At 38.4% G+C, this 21,341-nt stretch overlaps 2 protein-coding genes across 2 annotated transcripts; both read right to left on the bottom strand.

Moving 5' to 3' along the window:
- Positions 1-1,013: 1,013 nt before the first annotated feature.
- On the bottom strand, positions 1,014-1,916 carry LOC140770753 (oxalate oxidase 1-like). The gene has a single exon (XM_073112015.1). The coding sequence runs from the start codon at positions 1,879-1,881 to the stop codon at positions 1,219-1,221; it is 663 nt and encodes a 220-aa protein (XP_072968116.1). The 5' UTR covers positions 1,882-1,916; the 3' UTR covers positions 1,014-1,218.
- A 6,356-nt stretch (positions 1,917-8,272) lies between these two features.
- On the bottom strand, positions 8,273-13,009 carry LOC140770614 (GDP-fucose transporter 1-like). Its single transcript, XM_073111868.1, has 2 exons — positions 12,814-13,009; positions 8,273-9,551 (listed from the first exon to the last, which is right to left on the bottom strand). The coding sequence occupies exon 2, from the start codon at positions 9,531-9,533 to the stop codon at positions 8,481-8,483; it is 1,053 nt and encodes a 350-aa protein (XP_072967969.1). The 5' UTR covers positions 9,534-9,551; positions 12,814-13,009; the 3' UTR covers positions 8,273-8,480.
- Between the last annotated feature and the right edge of the window lie 8,332 nt (positions 13,010-21,341).

Here is a 21,341-nt window from a genome sequence, read left to right as displayed (position 1 = left end):
AATATTTTCAAAAGTGCATAATGATTTCAGTAGCAATTATGATATTTTAAAGAATATAGTGGCAATATTTTAAAATTTTATAGTGGCAATTATGGAAAAGAGAAAGAAAGAAAGAAGAAACCAACTCCCCCCATTATGCTACCTTGTGGAATTACAACTACTCTGAAGGACTGAAAGCTATGTGATTGTTCACAAGGAAGCAGTACTTATCTCTTTATCTACATGCCAGTGGATTGTTCTTTAAAGTGGATAAACAAATCATCAAATGGTACTCAGAAAAATATAAATACAATTCTTTGTTTATATAGAAAAACTCAAAGCAGTACTTGCTCCATTCTGCTATCTTTTTTTAATACATCTAATTATAATTTTTTTATATAGAAAGAGAAAAGATACAATATTTTATGTTTGGCTGCTCCCAATTACTAGCTAAATCAGCAAACGTGATTGTAGGTTAAAGGCTGCCAAGTATCCCCACCTGTAGAGGATTCATAGAGATGGGAATGTGGAGAATCTACTGCTAGTTTAATTATAAAAATTATAGCAACTTATAACAATCCATCAACGGATATATTAAATTAAGAATAACAAAAATCCATCAACGGGTTTCAGACCTTGAATAGCTGGACTGGCGATGGTTTCAGAGGAGAAATGATCATGCATCTTTCTTAATCAGACAACTTCTGTTTACATACGACGTGTTCTTTGATTTCATGATTATGACCTATATATATATATATATATATCCAGATCAAAGTAATCCTAAAAGATCAATCTGTAAGAACTAAGTAATTACGTAGGAGTTTAACATTTAAGCCCTCCCTAGTGGTAATTATATTCGAAGTCGTCGTATCTTGTACACTTATATATCCAGAACAAACCTTCTAGCTTTTGCATTCTTACTGGTATCCATGATATTCTAGACAAATGATTCAATACTATATATATATATATATATATATGGTATATTCTCTGCATAGAATAAGATAAAACGACAATAATAACAACCATAGTTTATTTATACGTCATTTTATTTCATAGGCAGGCATGCATGCATGCATGCATGTCATCATCGCGTGCAACACGGTACGTATTGGTGCATGCTAATACATAGTACGTAAGTTACAGGAAATTAAGCACAAATAGTTAAAGAAAACAAAAAAAATAATTAAGCACAGATACTTTAAATCTTGAAACAAATACACATATTAGACTTCATTAGTTTCCGAACTTGGACTTGAGGAGGTTGATGATATTAGGCTCCACCAGGAATGTCTTCGTAAGGACTTCGGTCGGAATAGCGGGGTTGGATCCGAATAGGGATAGGGGGGCCGAGAGCGTACCAGGCAACTGGCTATCGAACACATTCAACTCAAGTGCCTTCCCATGCCCGACATTGAGCTCAAAGTGCATGAGCCCCCGAGGGATCACAAAGTTCTCACCGGCCTTGATCACTTTGGAATAGTACACGTTGGACGTGGTAACAAACCCAACGAGCACCTCTCCCGTCACGACGAACCCTAGTTCGGTGGCCCGGGGATGGACGTGAAGAGGGTTGATGCCGCCGACGGCCAGGTCGACACGGTTCATCGACAGCCCCAGCGTGTTCAGGCCCGGGAAGCTGAGCACGTTCCCTGCCGTCACCTTAAACCCTGAAGGGTTGTTGGTGTCGCCCTCCTTGGAGATGGCCGAGGAGAAGAAGTCGTCGGAGACGACCTCCGACATCGGCTTGCAGGGGAATCCGTTAATCGTCACGGCCGCCTTCATGTCCGCGACGCATATGTCCTGCACGGGATCAGAGTCGGCACCGCTCGACGTGGGGAGTAAGGTAGTTATGGAGAGCAAGAGGAAGAGTGTTTTCGCTAAGAGTTGGAGCTCCATGCTTGTAAATGATGAGATTATAGATAGAATTGATGAAGGATATGAAGCATAGTGTATCTATGCATGCCTTTATATAGTAGTTCATAGGACACCACCTTTGAATATCTTTAAAGATTACTTGCTGCGAAAGTTCGGATAACTAGGAAGCTACTGTACGTCTGTGTCACATAAACTATGGATAAGGTCAAGAATCGAGAGTAGAATAAGACTTCTGATCCGATAGTGCGGAGGTGGGTGCATGTAACGTTTCCTAATTGGCTGCGAATCTCTGGTGATATACTATATAATATTATGGATGCCAGTCTGCAACGAGGAACTAGGAGACTTTTGAACGTTAAAAGGACTCCTTAAAGATACGTCGGCTTCCAATAATTACAATTAGAGATGGATTTAAATGTTAAGAAATTCTTAGAATGGACACGTCATACCTAAACCCAAATTTGTCTCAAGATAAAGAAGGATAGTCATGTCCCCGTGATAGTGTGGTGGATCTTATGCATTATCAAGCCTAGGTGTGACACCCAACTCTAAACACGTGCACGGCACGAGCCCACACGGCACGTGCGTGGCACCTGACCATTTGGTTAGATACTAACAATCTCATAAACCTGTAGCAACATCATAATTTTATCCACAATATATAAACTAAGAATAACTCAAGTCTCACTGTCAACAGCATACAGATAACCATACTTGGGCCCCACACAGGCCACAACACATCATCAAGAGCTTTTCACAACTACATATACACAACAGAGATATATACATAATTATACAAGTACAAAGTCACCTGCTAAAATATAAGACAAGGATACAGATACACTTTGGAGGAGGTCTACAGATACATTAGATAAGATAACTCATCTGGCATATAATACTAACCACACTCTACTCCTCACTCACCGGCAAGACCTCTAAGGGAGAATCCTGCTCCTCTCGTTCACCTGGTTTTTGGAAAGGAGAAAATAAAGAGAGTCATGAGCTAAAGGCTCAGTGAATAGACCTTACCCCGAATCAGTGATGACAAATAGAGAGTAAATCAAGTACTGGATAATATGAATCAGAAAGAGTATCATGTCATGAATGAGTAAATGAATGTGTCCTCAATACTACATAAATGAAATATAGATAACATGCCATAATTGATAAGAATACATAATCCTCGACAATGAATAAACAGATCATCACATCATAAGATCATCATAACTCCCTCTCAAATATGACACATGATGCATGCCGACCATGACAATACTATGACATCAAATACAACATGCAATCATATACGATTAATATCGACTACTCGATAATCAGGTAACCGAATGATAATGAAATCATATGCATTTCTCAACATCATAATCATCACCGACATCTCGGTATAATATCATCATACTAGACCACTGTGCACAGTCAACACCCGGTACCCGGTCTTAACATCATGCCCGAAGGCTCCGAGCATACTCTGCCATCCGCAAGGAGTATCTCAAATATAACCATACCCTGCCATCCGCTAAGGGTATCAACATCCATCCAGACCGGGCACCCCACATAGTTGATAGAAACCTCGTGAGGATAACTCGCCACATATGCCCTGACGAACGGCATGTGTCCGATTGTCTGTGCGCACAGACTCAACTGACCTCGGACATGGGCCACGAGATATCGCATATCAGCGACCATAATCATCAATCCAGGCACCCCTAACCCTGGCGCCTACTCGGGTATCCCCACGCTTTCTATCAACTATCCTATCAATCATATTTCATGCTTTCTTTTTAAATGACAGATCATATGCATATATCCAGTACAATAACGAGTCAATGCATAATAGGAATTTAGGTGGAACAGGAATCAAGAGAAAAATGCTGCAATGTAGTCTCCAACCATGTATCTAACACATGCATACTCTCGCTAGTCTATCACATGCACACTCATACTAGAAATCATCTTGACATAAAATCATCTTGACATAAAATTATAACAGTATAATCATCTCCAACCATCCTTATTTATCATTATCATACTTATATCAAAGATCAGCCTAATTACATGCATGATAAAAATATGCTCGACGGTAATCATTTCTAGATAAAGTCATATAATCATGCTGGAGGCCAAAACATGCATGTACATAATATATAATATAACTTAATTTGAGAAAGGGATCTAGGGGATAAGACTACTCACACCACGGCAAATACCAAACCACCACTCGTTCACGCTGTTACGATAACGATCAAGCCTCGATAGCTAAGTCCATAGGGTCTTGAACCGGGGGGTCGGGATCTGAAATTATTTGTAACAAATATGTCAGTCTTTTTATTAATTAAAATTAACCCGACAAAAAGACAGTTTCTTGTTGTAAGTATGTACTCTTCATTTCTATATTTGGTTCGTTATTTATTAACCATAATTATATTATTTAATAGTGTATTTAAAATATATTTTATCTGTCTATTATTCTCTTTGATAATTAAGAAAATAAGAATTAAGTTGCTGCAAATAATTATGTAAGAATATACGTATATAACCCTAATAATTACTATTACCTACTTAGGATTAAAATAATAATTTATATTGCAGGTATTTTACTAAACATGATATAATTAGAATGATATACTAACTATGATATGATTGTATTTAATTTGTACGACTTAAATACATTAAATTAACTAAGCTAAACTAATTGTGCACATATATATATATATATATATATATATATATATATATATTTATATTTATATAGTGCTGGGCTCAACCCAGCACCATGCACAGCAAGGCGCTGGGCTCTGGGGCTGCAAGGGCGCTGGGCCGAGCCCAGCGCCTGGCGCTGCAAGGGCGCTGGGCCGAGCCCAGCACCACTTGCAGGGTGCAACCAGAGGAGAGAAGGGAAGAAGGAGGAGGAGGAGAGGAAGAAGAAAGAGAAGAAGAAGAAGAAGAAGAAGAAGAAGAAGAAGAAGAAGAAGAAAAAGGAAGAAGAGGGTTGGGCCATGGGGGAGGGGTGCGGCCGCTGGTGGCCACTCAGCGGCCGGCCTCTCGCCGACGGCTCAATCCTCCGGTGGTTCCGAGAGGAAGCCGACAAGGAGGAAAAGAGAAATAGAGAGAGAGAGGTGGAGAGAGAGAGAGGGAGAGAGAGAGAGGGAGGGAGGGAGGCTCACCGGAGCTAGGGGAGGTGGCGGCGGCAGTGGGTAGAGAGAGAGAGTGTTTGAGAGAGAGAGAAGTAGAGAAAGGTCAAAGAGAGCTCGAAAGAGAAAAAGAGAGAGAGAGAGGAAGAAAAGGGAGAGAGAGGCGGTGGGGAGGAAGGCTGCGGCGGCGGCGGCGGGGGCCCACCGTGCCAGCTGGCTCGGCCAGGTTGGCCGGGCCAGCGCTTGGGGCGCGTGGCGCCCATCCCCGTTGCCACTGCATGGCACGACAGCTCGTGCCATGCAGTGCAGAAATCTTGATTTTTTTTTTTTTTAAACCTTGGGTTATTACACTAGGAATTTGGTACTTTGGCGGCACCTTGTTTTGTAGGGATCTCGCCTTTGGAATCGGTAGTTGAGAAGTCTGGACTAGGCGGTTTAGTATATTGGCTAAAATTTAGTAGGATCTTGATGCCTTTATATCTAGAGAGAGTTGATCCTTTGTTTAGCCCATATCTAGTATTTGGGATCTTGAATTATTAAAAAAAAAAACTTAGCTTAGTTGGTTTGATTGACAAAGTCAATAAAAAACTCACCAATTGGAAACACATCCTACTATCTATAGTAGGTAGAGTGACAATGATCAACTTCACGTTACTACCCATTCCTACTTACTGACTCGGTTGCATATGGACTTCAGACACTATACTTTTCTTTAGGAATCGGACATAGGCAAAGGACTTCATCTCATTAATTAGGATATTGTGTTTAGAAAGAATGTTGAAGGTGGGCTTACAGTAAAGAATCTCAGAGCTGCTAGGGATGCCCTCATGGATAAGCTTGTTTTCAAGGTCCTCAATAGGCAGGATGGGCTTTGGACTCGAATCTTGCCAGCTAAATATAAGGTCTTAAATCCGTAGGATCCCTAATTCCAAAGTATGCTTCCTGGTTGTGGTGAGTCTTGAGCAATTTCTCTACTGTTATTCGGATGGGCTGCCACAAGCTCATTGACAATAGGTGGGGATCACTTTGGTAACTTTTGAGCCTTGGTCCATGGCAATCCCCTGGGAACTGTCAACCTCACATCATCCACCTAAGCCTTCTACTCAATACTTTGTTAGTTACATATTTAGCAATTGATGGCAACTAGAGATCAAATTGGCTCATCAGCGGGGGTTGGTAGGGATCTTGCCTTCAATATCACGTCACTCCATTTAGCTGATGTCACCACCACTGTTACATGTATTTGGTGGCCATACTCAGAAGGAGAACCTCAAGCTTCTTCCATTTCTCTTTTTTGTCTCGTACATTGATGTACATTTGGCCAAGTTAGAAAGTATTGTGGAGTTTAGCTGTTGCACCTTGGGTGCGCACTTTTAGTTGGAAGCTTTTTTGGCATAGGATTCCAACCTACTCATATTTATATAACTTGAGGATCGGGAGCAACGTGCTCTTTGTGTACTGCATAGTGAGTATATTAAACACCTTATTTTTGGGTGATACTTTTCTGTTCGAGACTTGTATCTAGACCCTCGTGATCAATAGTTGGAACCATGCTTCTAGAACCGAGATCCAGCCCCTCCCACTCTACTAGTATCACCAATAGATAGGCTCGTATGCATAGGAGGTTTGAGTTGGAAGTAGGTCCATGCACAAAAAGGTGGGCAACCTAGCTACTAGAATTGACCGTGATTGGATCAATACGAAGTGGTTCATTGATCCTAGAAGAGCTCCCATACTATCTTTTTGCGACAAGGCGAACCTATCCTTCTTGAGCTATGTAATCTGTTTGATTAGGACTCTGCCAAAAGTCTAAGCAAAAATAATACTAGTTGATCATAATTCCTTTATCGCAAAGAAAAAAAAACTTAGCTCAGTTAATACCAACCCTTGTAAAGTTGGTAAATACCTTCTTTACAACCAAGTCAGGCTGACTCCAACCCCAAATAATTTATGTAGAACAAATTATTTGCTAGTTTGGTCACTTAGCTCAAAACCTCAGCTTGGTTGATGACTTGGCGGCACCGTGGCTTGGAAGAGCAACTCAGCATCACGATGACTTGGAGCGATATCTTAGCGCTGTTTAGTTCAGAGTAATAGCTCAACGAAGCACACAACTTGAAGCTTAGGATAAGCAGTTCAATATGTTGGTTAGAGCTTGGTGAGGCTTATGTGTCTATGTATTTAGAGAGAGTTAGTACTTTGTCCAGCCCATATCTAGCCTTCATGCTCTTAAATGATAAAAGAAAAAAAAATTAGCTCAGTCATAGCACCCAACTTTAGGAAGTTGAGAGGATACCCACGTATGATCTAGGAGGTCATAAATTAAAGTCCAACTCTAAGAAAATTTGCTATGGCCAACTTGTTTAGTTGTTGTTGCCTTAGCTTGTCTGTTTGGCTTGAGTTAGCTCATGACTTGACGGTTTGTTGGCTTAGAGTAGTAGCTCGACGACACGACTATATGGAGCGATGGCTTGGCGGTGATTAGCTAGGAGCAATTGCTCAACAGCACAATGATTTGGAGCTTAAATTAAACATCTTTGTATGTTGGCTCGACGATATAGTGGCTTGGAGGAGTAGCTCGGCAGCTTAGTGGTTTGAAGCAATATCTCGACAGTATTTAGTTCGGAATATTAGCTCAATAACGCACACAATTTAAAGTCTAGACTAAAAACTTTAATATTTTTTAAAAAAAATTTTGGTAAAGCCTAAGTATCTCTATATCTAAAGAGGGTTAACTCTTTATCCACCTCATGTCTAAAAAAACCTTAGCAAGTGATTTCACCGAGGGTGGAAATTGATCCAACGCAATCCGATATCATCGAAAACATCTGCACAAATATACCATACTAGACAAACTATTTGTTGTCCATCATTATACGGTACATCATTTATAACATTTTCAATATAGGATACTATATTTTGGAGTGATTGACCAATCTAGCCCTGCTGCGTTTTTATTTCACACAAACAATACATTATTTTATTTGTAAGAATTCGTTTAAATTAGTATCTTAGCAGCTTATGTTAAAATTTTATTTTTATATAAAAATGCTTATCTTAATAGAATTCATACCCTAGAAGAAAAACGCTTATGAGTTCAATATTTTTCATCTGAGTTACAGTAAAATAGACCCCTATAAGTTTGAGAGGCAGTGTAAATTGGTAAATAAAATTTGGAACACGACTAATTTGGGCAAAAGCTCCTAGATTTTGTAAATAGAATAAGACAGTTTTGTACAGTCTACAATCCAAAGGAGGAAAATGCACAATTGGATCTACCAAGGATTTTTTGGAATTAGATATCGCCAATAATTGCAACACAGAAGATAGAATTGACTAGTTAGCCTTTCAATGCAAAGGCTAGCCAGGGCTTCCTCAAGCAACAACAGAATTGAGAGTCTTCCTATCACTATGGTGTGACAAATTTGTGCTTTTGTAACACACTTTTACCAGCACAAAAGAAACTATAAATAAAATTTATACACTAGAATCCTTACCAGATACACCCAACAGTTGATCCTCAACTTCCACCTCATTGGTTCCTCCACTTATATTTGTTTGCTTAGAAATTGGTGTCTCCTGCTGGGACGAAGGGCTTCCCTTTCCAGTAACTGATTGCTGATAAAGGATTCCCCCCAAAAGAGTAAAAAGCAAGCAAAGCAAACCAAATGGGGTTGCATGCTTATCCCAAATCAGTACATTTATAGCAACCGTAAGAAACTTGTTGACAACACCTGTCACTGTAAATGCTGTGGCGGAAATTGCTTTCCGTGCCGCAAAACCAAAGAAACTGATGAACAATCCAAAAACACAAGACAAAGCCACAGCTAGAAAGGCATCAAATTCAAACCAGTGTTGGGACCTTGATTTTATGGCTGCAAATACATCTGCATGCTCTCCCGTCAAAAACCAAAACACTGGAGCCATCATCAATGAAAGAAGATTGTTGTAGAGTACAAAACCCCATGTGTTCAGCCCCAGGTTTGTTACCATATGTTTTATGTACACCATCTCAGTCGTTATTGTCACCAAATAAGCAACTGCCCAGGAGTATGCTGTGAGGTTGAATCCTGAATCTGTCATCACATATCCAACGGCGCCTCCCAATATAATAACAAGAGATAAGAATGTAAGTCTTGAAGGACAAGGCTGCTTCCTGAAGGTAGTGTCGGCAATAGCAACCAGAAGTGGTGTCAGTGATCGGAACACTATAAATGTGTCGACATTGGCATGGCGCAGGAGATTGGTGTTGGTGAATATGGCAAGATAGAAGACAATGGCAGCAGGCAAGAATTTCTTGGCTGTCTCGAAGGTAAAGGGATCATGGTAAAGAAAACCCAACTTACCGAGAAACCAAACACCAAGTGCAGAGGTCAAGTACTGTAATGCAGTCAAGAGACCAGGATAACTGAACTTTGTGATGGCATATTTGTTAATGATGGCGAGTAAGCTCGAACAGAGAGCATATCCTACAACAAGGCTACTGGTTGCATAGTACTGTTTGGAAGCTTCAAGCTTGATGGGAGTCATGTCTGCCGATATCCTCAACTGAAACAATTAGACAACGTTAGGTCTCCAACTACATGCTTGTCACAAATGATATGAAAAGACCAAACAACAAAAATAAAGTGATATCATCATTACATGACCACATCCCTGTCAAAAAAAATCCACAACCTCCTTTCTAGTTATGCTTCTCCTTGGAGCAATACAACAACGTTTGTTACATTTTCTGTTATTGTCCACCTATATGGTGAAAATATTCTACATTACCAATAAGTTAGTATGAATTACACATTGCGCACACTCCATAGCATCTTGATAGTACCACAATCTGTTAAACATAATAACAGAAAGCCAGAAATATGATGAGTTAAATGAGTGATTGAGTTCTGATTGTCTTTTCACAATTGTATCATTACAACCTGCAATATCGCATGCTGCATAAATTACAGTAATGACATATGAATATATATATATATATATATATATATATATATATATCTGTGCTGTTTAATGCTTGTACATAAAACATACACCTTACATATGCATCATGTAAACATAAATGTACATATACATATACATATACATACAAATGGATAAAAAATCTGCACACAAGAAATACATGTGCACTTTACGGTTCTTCAAAGAGAAGTATAAATAGGAAGTTTATCCTAGAGAACTCTACAAAATGCAACATTAGCATGGAAGCAGATCTTTATATCAGTCCAAGTTTCCATGTATCAGTTTTGTGATTAAAATTGACCACCCAAAAAATCAATACATATCAGACATTGTATCCGCCATTTAAATACCGGAGATTGTTATAAAAGCATGGTTCAATGTTTCAGTTTCGGTCCCTGAAAAAAAAAAGAAAATCTTTCGAAGTTTTGGTCCCTGAAAAAAAAAGAAAGTGTTTCGAAGTTTCAGTCTGTTTCAGAGTTTTGGATTGGCATTTCAGTTTTTCTTTTTCTTATTTTGGCCTCTTTAAATAACAAAAAAAGTCTACAAAATCCTGTTGATTAAGAAAGCTCTCGATCTTTTTCATGAGAGTTGAGACTTGAGAGCTTTTAATGGCTCTAAATCTCCTTTTAGTTCATGTGAAAGGAAGGAGATGATAGAAGTATCTAAAGTTTTAAAAATAAACTTAATATTATGGATACTTCTCGGAAAATTCTTAGATACTTTCGAGATTCCTACCAGTAAAAGCCAAATCAAAGGTAATTATAAATAATCATTTTTTTATCAGATTTAGAAGGTTTCCTTTCATGAAAAGATTGAGTTTGTTGTTCTATTTTATGATCTATATTAGAAAATTATGTTGCAATGGCCAATTTCTTTTGATTTATAGATTGAATTGCTTGTTTATCTTACATTTTAGTTAGTAATATACTACGTAATACTAGTTCATTGTTACGAAATGGTATTTCCTTTATTAAATTTATTTAAGATCTCTTTATATAAATTATCATACATAAAATAGTATAGAATTCCTCAATCAAGAAAATGAAAGTATAAAACTTCATTAATTCATATATGTTCTCTCTCTATATATGATGAGCTAAGTATACTAGGCATATCGTATCCTTACTTTTTAAGATTTATTGACGTCATATCTATATCTATATCCTGTATCTGATTTTTGCTTCATAAATTATAATTTATTTCTCATGAGAATTGACTTAGATATCGAATCTATAAATCAGGGAGGGCAACCCAGTTATCCAATCTATATATCGAGAAGAACTATCCTCTTTGTTTAACCTATGATTAACATTTGGGTTCATGATATATCAAAAAATAAATACGTCTGGAGTAGGTAGTTGGTAGCAGTAGTATGACTTGGTAAAGAAAGGGGTCGGCATAAGATTCTATAAGACTAATAAAGTAAACCAAGTATTCACAATACATCATTTGCAAACCTATCAATTCACTCTAGCTGGAGTCCTTTCCACATAAATCATTTTGCGTAAATATACTATATTATTAATTTCACTTTTATTGCTTGGTGAAACTTGATCAGATGTTAACTGTGAGCATGCTTTCAGTACTTGGCATCAAGTTGCACATGATAGGAACACTGAAGGCACAAGGGTAGACAAGGTTGTCAAAAGACTCAAATCCCTAGAGCACAACCGTGTGGCACGCTCAAGCATAGTTTAAATTCAAATGAGCGGAGCTTGATCAGCTTCACAAGCTGAAAACTAATTTCAAGCCACAATTGAATAGTAAAAGGCAGACAAACACAAGAAAGGCTATATTGGATACATATTTAAGCTTGACTCAAGCGTTTTTCAACATAAACTTGATAAACCAAAAAATAAATACCCAAAACACACCAAATGAAGCTTGGAAAAATTCAAGCTTGACTTGAATTTGTCTTCGCTCTTAGTTAACATTAACAATATTTTGTTACATCTTCTTATATTGTTTTATACTTAATGGTACGGTTACTTAGTACACAAGTTATCATTGCGAACCCAGAGACATTCTTACAAGAAGGGGCGAACAGCAAAGATCCAGAGTTCTATTATTGCTATTGAGCAGCTTGTTAAGGCTCATGTTTGGCTTTACTTCAAATTAAGGTAATGCTAGTCTCCCTTGAAATGTCCCCAAAATGTTATTGATGTCTAAGATTTCAATCTCCTTCCAATGCATTACAATCTTACCCCTGAGTCCCTGACAATCGTACATAGGAAATCCTAATCATCAGCATAATGAGAGACATTCTAAGGAACCCCTATTATAAGAGGTGCAATGAGATTAGACTTGTGATGTTCTGTGGTTTTACTCAGCACTCAACTTTAGACGGATCAGCCGCTAGCATAACTCAAAATTTCCTTACTTGGCTAAGTACATTTGAGATGCCTAACTGAAACAGAAAGTTGCAACATTTAGCATTTTTACAAGCATCTTACCCACAATACTTTTCCTCTAAGCAAAGGAGAATGGAAAGAAGATAGTGATGAGTGGTTAGAGCTCGATTTTCATGTAATTTATCCTAGTTTATAGCAAGAAAAAACCTATACCCACAAGATAATTTTGTGAGTTTTTCTCTTCTTCTTCTTCTTCCTTTTCCCTTTAAGAGTGGTGTGTGGCAATAAGTAACCCAACTACTGTCAGATCTACGAGCCTATCAAGAGTAAGAACCTAATCTAAAGTTCACTTGTACATATTGCAAGGATAACAGCACGCGGATCTCAGGTCATATCCAATATCCAGGCACCAAATCTTATCTTACGACAGACATTTAGACTAGAAAGTGAAGAGAGGGAGAGGGAGCGGGAGTGGGAGATTGAGAGAGACGTACTGGCTAAAGAGATCTTATTGACCAACAACTAGGGAGGCCGAGGGGCTGACCAATCGGAAGCTTGGGATGCGGCGCCGAAACAAGTGAGAGGTGCCGTTGGTGGCGGTGGAGGAGTCAGTGACGAAGGCGGAGCGGGATGTAGAGATCGGGCGTCGGCGGACGGATGGCACGCAGAAGAGAATGTTTTAGAGGTGCGTCTTTGTCTGCTTTACATTTAATGCAAATTGTCCTTTCCAAGAAAAAAATATACTTTTTTTAAACCGGCTAATTAAATATTTTTTCTTCTTGGATTTTCCTTAATAGCATCCTGTCTTGCCATAATTTATCTTTATAAACCCATGCTCTAAATACATAGAAAATGCCCAAAATCAGTATGAAATGTTCTAAATCTATAGAAAATACTCTAAATCTGTGGAGCAAATGCAATTTTTTTTTTCAAGTTGTCTATGTTCCAAGGAATTGTTAGCCCTTAAGAAGTCAAATTTTAAAATCTTCGCGAAAGATAAGATTACAGAGGATTGACAAAAAAAATTAATGATTTTAAAATAATAATAACCGGAGTTCGGATAATAAAATTATGGCCAAGATACTAAATTTTTTACTTTATTTGTTGTGCAGTGGATTAAAGTCGCCTCTATCTTATTCTCTCATTTGTAGGGCGGTCAAAATAAACGAGCCCACGGGCTTGGCTCGAGCTCGACTGGGCTCCACTAGAGCTAAGCCTAGCATGAGCCAGGTTAGAAGGTTTGAAAATAATTTCGAGCTGAGCCTAAGCTAGAGCTGGCTCGCTCAGGCTCGACTCGATAGGCTCAGTATAAAAAGGATTTCTTAAGTCAAACCCTAATCCCTAATTCTCAATCTTTCTATCCCAAGTCGACCCATAGCCGCTAAAAACCTCACTCTCCCTAGCTCTTCCTCCTTCTCTAATTTGGCTCCTCCTCATCCTCCTCCTCCTTTAACCCGCCTCCTTCTCATCCTCTTTCTCAAGACGCCACCTCGTCGTCTTTCTCCTCCTTCTCCAAGTCCCGTCGCCTCGTCTTTCTCTACCATAACCCGCCTCCTCCTCCTTTGGCAAGCCGACTCCTCCTCAAGCCGCCACCCTGTACTCGTCTTCCTCCTCAAGTCGCCCCCTCGTCGTCCTCCTCCTCCTTTGCCAACTAGCCGCCTTGTCCTCCTCCTTCATCGGCTGGCAAGAGATATTCCTAAGTATTAATTAATATTATTATTTATATCTTAATATTCTCACTGGTTTGTAAATTAGATCATTATTTAGCTAATCATTTATTTTAGTCTAAAGATTTCCAAGTGAGGGTCTATTACATCTTCACTTATGTTAAATTGTGTTAAAGATGATTATATTTTACTTGCTTGGTAAATCAATTTTTTCTTTATTGTTGCATGTGAAGGACTGAAGACTTATGTTTCTTACTTGGTAAATATATTTACTTGCTTAGTAAACATGATCCTTTAAGATAGGTACCCACCATACTTCTACTATATCCTTAGCCTATTAGCCATCTATTTTTGTTTTGTACTAATTAAATATTACAAGAATTTAAGTTATACATCTGTTTTTATTTTTTGTTTTTTTTATATAGATATTAGAGTCAATAACTAAAAATATTTCTCAATCATCTGATGCTGTTAGTGAAAATGAATCTTTTGAAATTGATATTGATGAAGAGAGTAATGAAACTAATAAGAGAGAAGAAAGTAATAGTCAAAAGAAACAAAGGAGAAGAACTTTAGATATGTGGTTGTGTAACACCCGTAAAAAAAAAAAAAAAAATTTGGCGCACGCGCTACGCGCGTGCACCCTAACCGCAACGCACGCGCCAAGCGCGTGCGCTGACTCCTTCTTCCCCTTCCCCCACCTCTCGCAGTTAGTTGCGAGAGGTGGGAGAGAAGATCGCCGGAGTGGAGTAACTCCACTCCGAATCTCTCTCCCCTCTCCTCTATTTAACCCCCCTTCTCCCCTAGGGTTCTCTTCTTTTGCGGAATCTCCCCATCTTCATTATTTCTCTACTCTCCTTTCCTCTTCCGAGCCGCTGAGGTCTTCGTCGCGGGCAACGAGCCACCGGAACGCCGGCAACCGACCAAAACCCTCCCTCTTCGATCGTCAGGTCAGCCTTCAGCCCCTAGCTAGTTTAATTCGAAAATAGTTTAGTAAGCATGCGTATTTAGGATTTTATTTTTAGTTTACCTTCGCCGGGAAATTCGCCGGCCGGCGACCTCGGGTCGACAAACCACCGGTTCGGGAAGCTTCCCGGTCTCTTCCCTTAGTTGTAGGTACCCAAATTGGGTACCCACGGGGCGCGTGGGAGGCGATGCCATGTCGCCTCCCACCGTCGGAATCCCTTGGCACTAGCGGCCACCACCGGCGGTGGTGGCCTCGCTCTTCGTTTTCGGCTGACCCACCTCTTCGCTTGGAAGGGTTGGGTATCCGAGGATCGGGCTTCGAGCCCATCTCGCACTAGGTTGAGAACCCCATGGCCGCCGGCCATGGAGTCCTTCAACTCACACCTCCGGCCGCACTAGCCGGAGGTTCTTTCCTCTTCTGCGCCCAAGTCGACATAGTCGACTTGGGGGTGATGCTGCTAGAGCCGGGGGAGGGGGCTGCCGGCGACAGGGAACGCCGGCAGCATGACCCCTCTCCTCTGTTTCTCTTTCACAGTTGTGGAGACGAGGAGAGGGTGGGGGGTTGGGTCCCCCACCGTTCTCTCTCTCTCTCTCTTTCCCTTGGACTGTGGCATGGGCTGCGTTGCAGCCCAAGCCCACAGTCCCTTATGACTTTTTCTAAGGGTCTCGGTGGGCTGGGCTCTCGAGCCCAGTCCACCACCTTCCCTTAGCTTCTGGTAGGCTGCGGAGGGCCCCGCAGCCCACCTCTTTTTTTGTTGTCGGACTGGGCTCTGGAGCCCAGTCCACCAACTCCCCCTGCCTGGCTGGGCTCTAGAGCCCAGCCCATTACTTCTGGTCCAGTGGGCTGCAGGTGGGTCTGCAGCCCACTCTCTCCCTCTCACCCTCACTTAAATTGCTGGGCCTTGGGCTCAGCCCAACCTTTAACATTTTTCTTTAACCCTAGTCTAATTAATTTTGAGTCTGTTATTTTCTTAAATTCTGATAGCTGCACAATTTATAATTATTATAATTTCTCAATCATGTTATTAAGGAAATTAGTGATTTTCGCAAGATCAAAATAATATTGAATATTAAGTCTTCTCTATTATCTTCACATTTACAATGTGAACCGCTCTAATGACCATTATTATAGTAATTAGGACAAATAATATCTCGGACCTAGAAAATCAAACTTAATATACACAACAACACGGTTAGTTATAAGTCCATTAACTTTATGTTTATTTATAAATTATTAGATTCAGCATTGTGCGGGAAGGATCTTGAAATTCAGGAAGAGCCGACTGATTAGGAGAGTAAGACAAATTCCAGAAATACACCAAGCGAGTAGAATTCTATAATAGTCTTTAAATTGTATGCTTATGACATATCTTACCTGTGGTAGTTAAATGATGCTTCTTACATATGAATTTTATATGACATCTCATATTTGCATTTAATTACATGTCAGTTCTTTTTGTACTATTTATCACTTAATGCTCAAGTATTGATAGACCCTATGTTTGATTATGATAACTGCTATTGTAATGATTATGTTAAATAAATAATAGAAGTCATGACACCACGTGCACGTATCACTATTAGTCAAGTCTCAGTTAGGCAGTGCCCTTTTACCTACTCAACCCGGGGTTAGGGGTAGAGTGTATATTATATAGTATTATATTAGCGGCCTACACCTGAGGTCGATAGCAGGTGGAGCATTCAGGTGATTACACTGCCCTAATTGGAGACTAGACTAGTATGATATTAGAAAAGATGATTGAGAGATTGGGATTGTAGTTCTAGCGATACCCGAGGACGTAGGGTCAGGGCGTCTATTGAGCTGTGTGCTCTTCTCAGCCGTATGTGATGGTTTCGCTCTGTACAATGATTACTAGAACGGTATTGATGGGCCTACGACTGGGGTCCTTAGTCTGATGGCCACAGACAACCAGTCATATGCAGCGTCGCCAAGCATGTATGGGCGATAATATCGCTAGTTGACTAGTCCTTCTCGATTTTTGTGATGCTGTGTGAGATATGTTATTGTGACTCGACTCCTGTGTGGATTTTTCTATGAAAGATAAGCTATGATGATGAAAGCTATAATAAAATCACCAAGTACTTTACCCTGATATGTATGAGCTGCATTTTTACTTATCATGTAATATTTCTTAGATTGTTATTAGATTCTACTTGCTGGGCCCTATGCTCACCGCCATTTTTTTTTGTGGAATTATTTCAGAGATGTTTGTAGAGGATGCGGACATCGAGGAGTAGAAGATTTAATTCCCTATTTTCCCTGCATTTGTTATTTCTATTTATTTTAGTTAAGCTTAGCCCCTGCGAGGGTATTTATGTTCTAGCAAATTAGAGAAGAACTTGTAACCCTAGAGACTTGTTGAGGCCTGTGATATTATTAATTCAGGACTTTTGTTGGTTTATTATGGTATTGCTTGGTTCATTTAAAATACTTGGTGAGAATATTTCACTGACCGGTCACGTGGGAATCACGTGGACATACCCACGTGAAGAACACGTGAGTTTTGGAAGTGGGTGTTTCAGGTTGTATGTCAAACAAATTAAGGTGAAAGAAAATGAAAAATAAGTAGAAAAGTATTAGTGTAATACTTGCTCATCAATATTTAGTATTTTTAAGGAAGTCATCGCCTCACACATAAAAAGACATGTGGAATTTTGCACTGCTTTGTTAAGCAAAGGATAAAAAGCAACCAAACTATGAAAAAAAAATTATCTCAAAATAGTTTTATCAAAATACAATCAAACTATGGTGTGAGAAATAATGGCAAAAATGATAATAGCACATGAGTATCCTTTAATATGGTTAAGTATATATGGTTCAATATATTTTTGAAGGTTCTTAATCCACGTTATGAACGGATTTCTAGAAATACAATGAAGAGTGATGTCAATGAAAGTTTATGAATTCGAAAGAAGAAGTGAAATTGATTTTGAAAGTAACTAATAGAATTAGTTTGACTTCAGATTTATGGATCTCAAATCAAAATATTAGGTATATGTCTTTAATTGCTCACTTTGTTGATACTAATTGGATTTTGTAAAAACACATTATCAATTTCTATCAATTGGAACCTCCTTACATTAGAGTTGCTATTTCAGATGTTATTATTGATTGTTTAATTGCTTGGAAGATAGAGGATAAAGTATCAACTATTACCTTAGACAATGACTCCACCAATGATGTTGTTGCTAAGATTATTATGAATAACTTTTAAGTTAGAGGGAAGTTGTGCTTTAAGGTTTCTTTTTATGTTAAATGTTGTGCTTACATTTTAAATCTAGTTGTTCAAGATGAAATCTATATTAATTATTCAAGATATCATTGAAAGTGATAGATGCATTAAAAAAGAGTTATTCGTGTATGTATAAGTTTGATAAAAATGCAACACAACTCTTTATCCTACTTCTAAGGATGTCAAAAGCATAGTGGATTGTTATGATCCGATTATGTGGGTCGAGTTGAGTCTAGTTAGCCTAATTTACTTATTATCTTTAATTTTGAATTAAAGTAGATAATTTGTATATGAACTCGATTCGCTAAGATTCTACTCCTATAAATAGGAGTAGTCATAGATTAATTATCATAGTGGAATAATTATTGAGTTAAGTTATTCTATTACCTTGTATTTATCATTTTATTGTAGATGTTAAATTATCTTTACTTTTCTAAAAGTATATCTTAACTCTAGAATCTTTCAAAGCTTCCAAATTCTAGCCATTATTACTCTCCATGAACCATCCTACTTTACGGCCGACCTCTATCATCTCACGGTCGTCCAACATCAGATAGTCCCATTTTTGTCCTAATCTAACCTTCCTCCACTATTTCGATTATATATTTTCACATCAACCTCAGAATCACGTGAAACTAGAGCTAAAGATTCATAACTCATGAGGCTACCACCCATAAAAATAATAGAATTTTTTTACAAGTAGATTGGTCTAAATCTAATTTGTGACAATAGGTGACATTGTACATTAGTTATTTATTATTATATTGGTGTCAAGTTGTAAACTATAATTTTATGTAGGTCATGTTAGATTTTGTAGTTTAATATTGTTTTAATATGTATAGGATTCTTGTGTTAAGAAGTTTGTTTGGATTGTGACATAGTTATCTTGGGAATGGAATTTATAGTGATAATTATTTTTTTGGTGTTGACGCATGTCTATTTTGTAATGTACATCACTCATGCTATATTGGTAGTGGAATGCGTGAGGATAAGGGGTGAGTGTTACACAAAACACCTATGCGAGTTTAGTTTGATCCATCCTAGTGGAGGTATAATTTATTTAACTATTTTAGTTCTCTTGTCTCAGCCATCAGCTCATTTTCAATCAAAATATTTATTTGTCATTCACATGCTCTTCTTCCATGTGTCACATTTGGAGAATCCAATTCCTTCCGAAAACCTTGCCATTTCTTGCTTTCCAAATTAACCAAAAGTCGGATGCTACTACAAACCTTGAATTTGATTAGGTCTCCCTATGGGAGTATTAGCCAAATCAATTCAATATAAAATACAAAGAAACTAAATGTACATTTCAAGGATTTTTCAATGTAGTCCAAAACCTTCTTTCTAGACCTACAATAGATAAAGAAGATGAGAGACAGTTTCTTCATGTTGCCCATAAACTAACTAGCTATTGTTGAGGCTAAGTCCAATTCCATATAGAAAAGCTATAGTAGGCAATCGATCTCAAAGCAGTTTCTATACATATAACTTGGCATATATGTTAATAGTGAGCATCTTCCAGATTTTGGTTCGACCTAGCTAAATTGAAAGGGTTTGACATTTGAGAAAATTATAAAATGGGCTTAGCTCAACTTGACCCATTACATTGGCCTCCTCGAAAAAGTCAATCAAATAGATCTTCAAGCGGAAGATGTTCAAAGCTATCGCTCCATTAAACTTAGCATGCATCTTAATCTCCTCCCATCTCTCACTTAATTATGTAAAGTAGCATAATCTACAAAGTAGCGCAACTGAAAAAAATTGAGATGGTCTAAGGATCCTCTAAAATGCTAATAAAGGGACCTTCCCAGATGAATTTTTTGACTAACTCCTTTGGTGGTTGCAAACAGTTACTGATGGCTTTCCAAGCTCAAGACCTCCTTTGGACTACAGGTTTATTCCACATGTCCAACTTCTTATATTATTCGATAACAAATTTGATCAAAATAGCTTTATCAAAGTTAAGCACTTTTAGAGGAAGGCCAATAGTCACTTCTGTCACCACCAATCATTATTTGCTGCGGAAGTAACCGTCGTTAGAGAAAGTTGACACGCTACTCAAAACTTAAAATTTTCACATCTAGACATAGAAACAGATTCACTTGTCCTCGTCAACATTCTCAAAGGATCAGTGCCGGCTTCCTAGAAGCTTTTATCGCTGATCGAAGTGTTTCTTTCTTATATCCCAATGCACAGTGTTGAGCATACTAACCAAAAAGCAAATCAAGCAGCAGATTGACTTGCTAACACGGATAGACATGCAGGTTATGGATGTATCTGACAAGGGGCTTATCCCTAACTTTTGGTACGGCTCCTGTATCTTGATGCCGTGGGTATTACAGTACCACATACCCCTTAATTAAAACCATAGTATTTATATATATATATATATATATATATATAAAGAAGTTAAGCACTTTTAGAATCACTTTACCTGTCATAAGCAATCCTCATTCTAATTAAAAAGAGATAAGCACTTTTAAAACCACTTTACCTGTCATAACCAATGATTGAGGAATAATATTCTAATTAACAGGTTAAGCCTCTTTCTAGAGGTCCTCATTCTCTGATATAGAACTCCTTGACAGCTTAGTCTTCTGGTCCAAAGCAGAGTTAGGAATCCAGCTAGAAATTAGGAATTAAATGAAGGATGGAAAAAGAAAAAGAAAAAGAAAAGTAAGGTAAGTCCTTATGGAGTTCAAAGGTAAAATAGCCAGCCAGCAATGGATAGGTTATCCATGTTTCCAACCCACCAATTTGCAAACAATTTGGCTTACAAGTCTCTCCATGGATATCCACCTTGATACAATTATAGAAGATCTTAGTGCCTACATAGGTAAAATGAACTGTTTCTTTCAAGACACCCAACCTTCTGTAGATCCTAACTTTAGATCTAGTACCAACCCAATAGGCCAAATTGACATCTTGGTTGGTAGTTTAACAATAATGATCCAGAATGGATCAAATTCCCTAGAAAAAGAACATTATATTATTGACGTACGAACCTGGGATCTACATAGCATGCAGTGTTGGGGTGATCAATTAAGAGACCACTCAAGGAATTATTCTTAGGATTATTATCTGGATGGAGTGCTCGGGTTTCGTAAGAATACTTGTAGATTTTAGTAGTCT

This window comes from Typha angustifolia, chromosome 11, assembly GCF_048772165.1.
Source record: "Typha angustifolia cultivar Huaian chromosome 11, ASM4877216v1, whole genome shotgun sequence".
NCBI lineage: Eukaryota > Viridiplantae > Streptophyta > Magnoliopsida > Poales > Typhaceae > Typha > Typha angustifolia.
The sequence above is the reverse complement of the archived record's forward strand: the minus strand, read 5'-3'. Positions and strand labels throughout refer to the sequence as shown.

Coding starts and splice junctions, on each gene's coding strand:
- LOC140770614 (XM_073111868.1), bottom strand. CDS start 9,533: ATGACTCCCATCAAGCTTGAAGCTTCCAAACAGTACTATGCAACCAGT.
- LOC140770753 (XM_073112015.1), bottom strand. CDS start 1,881: ATGGAGCTCCAACTCTTAGCGAAAACACTCTTCCTCTTGCTCTCCATA.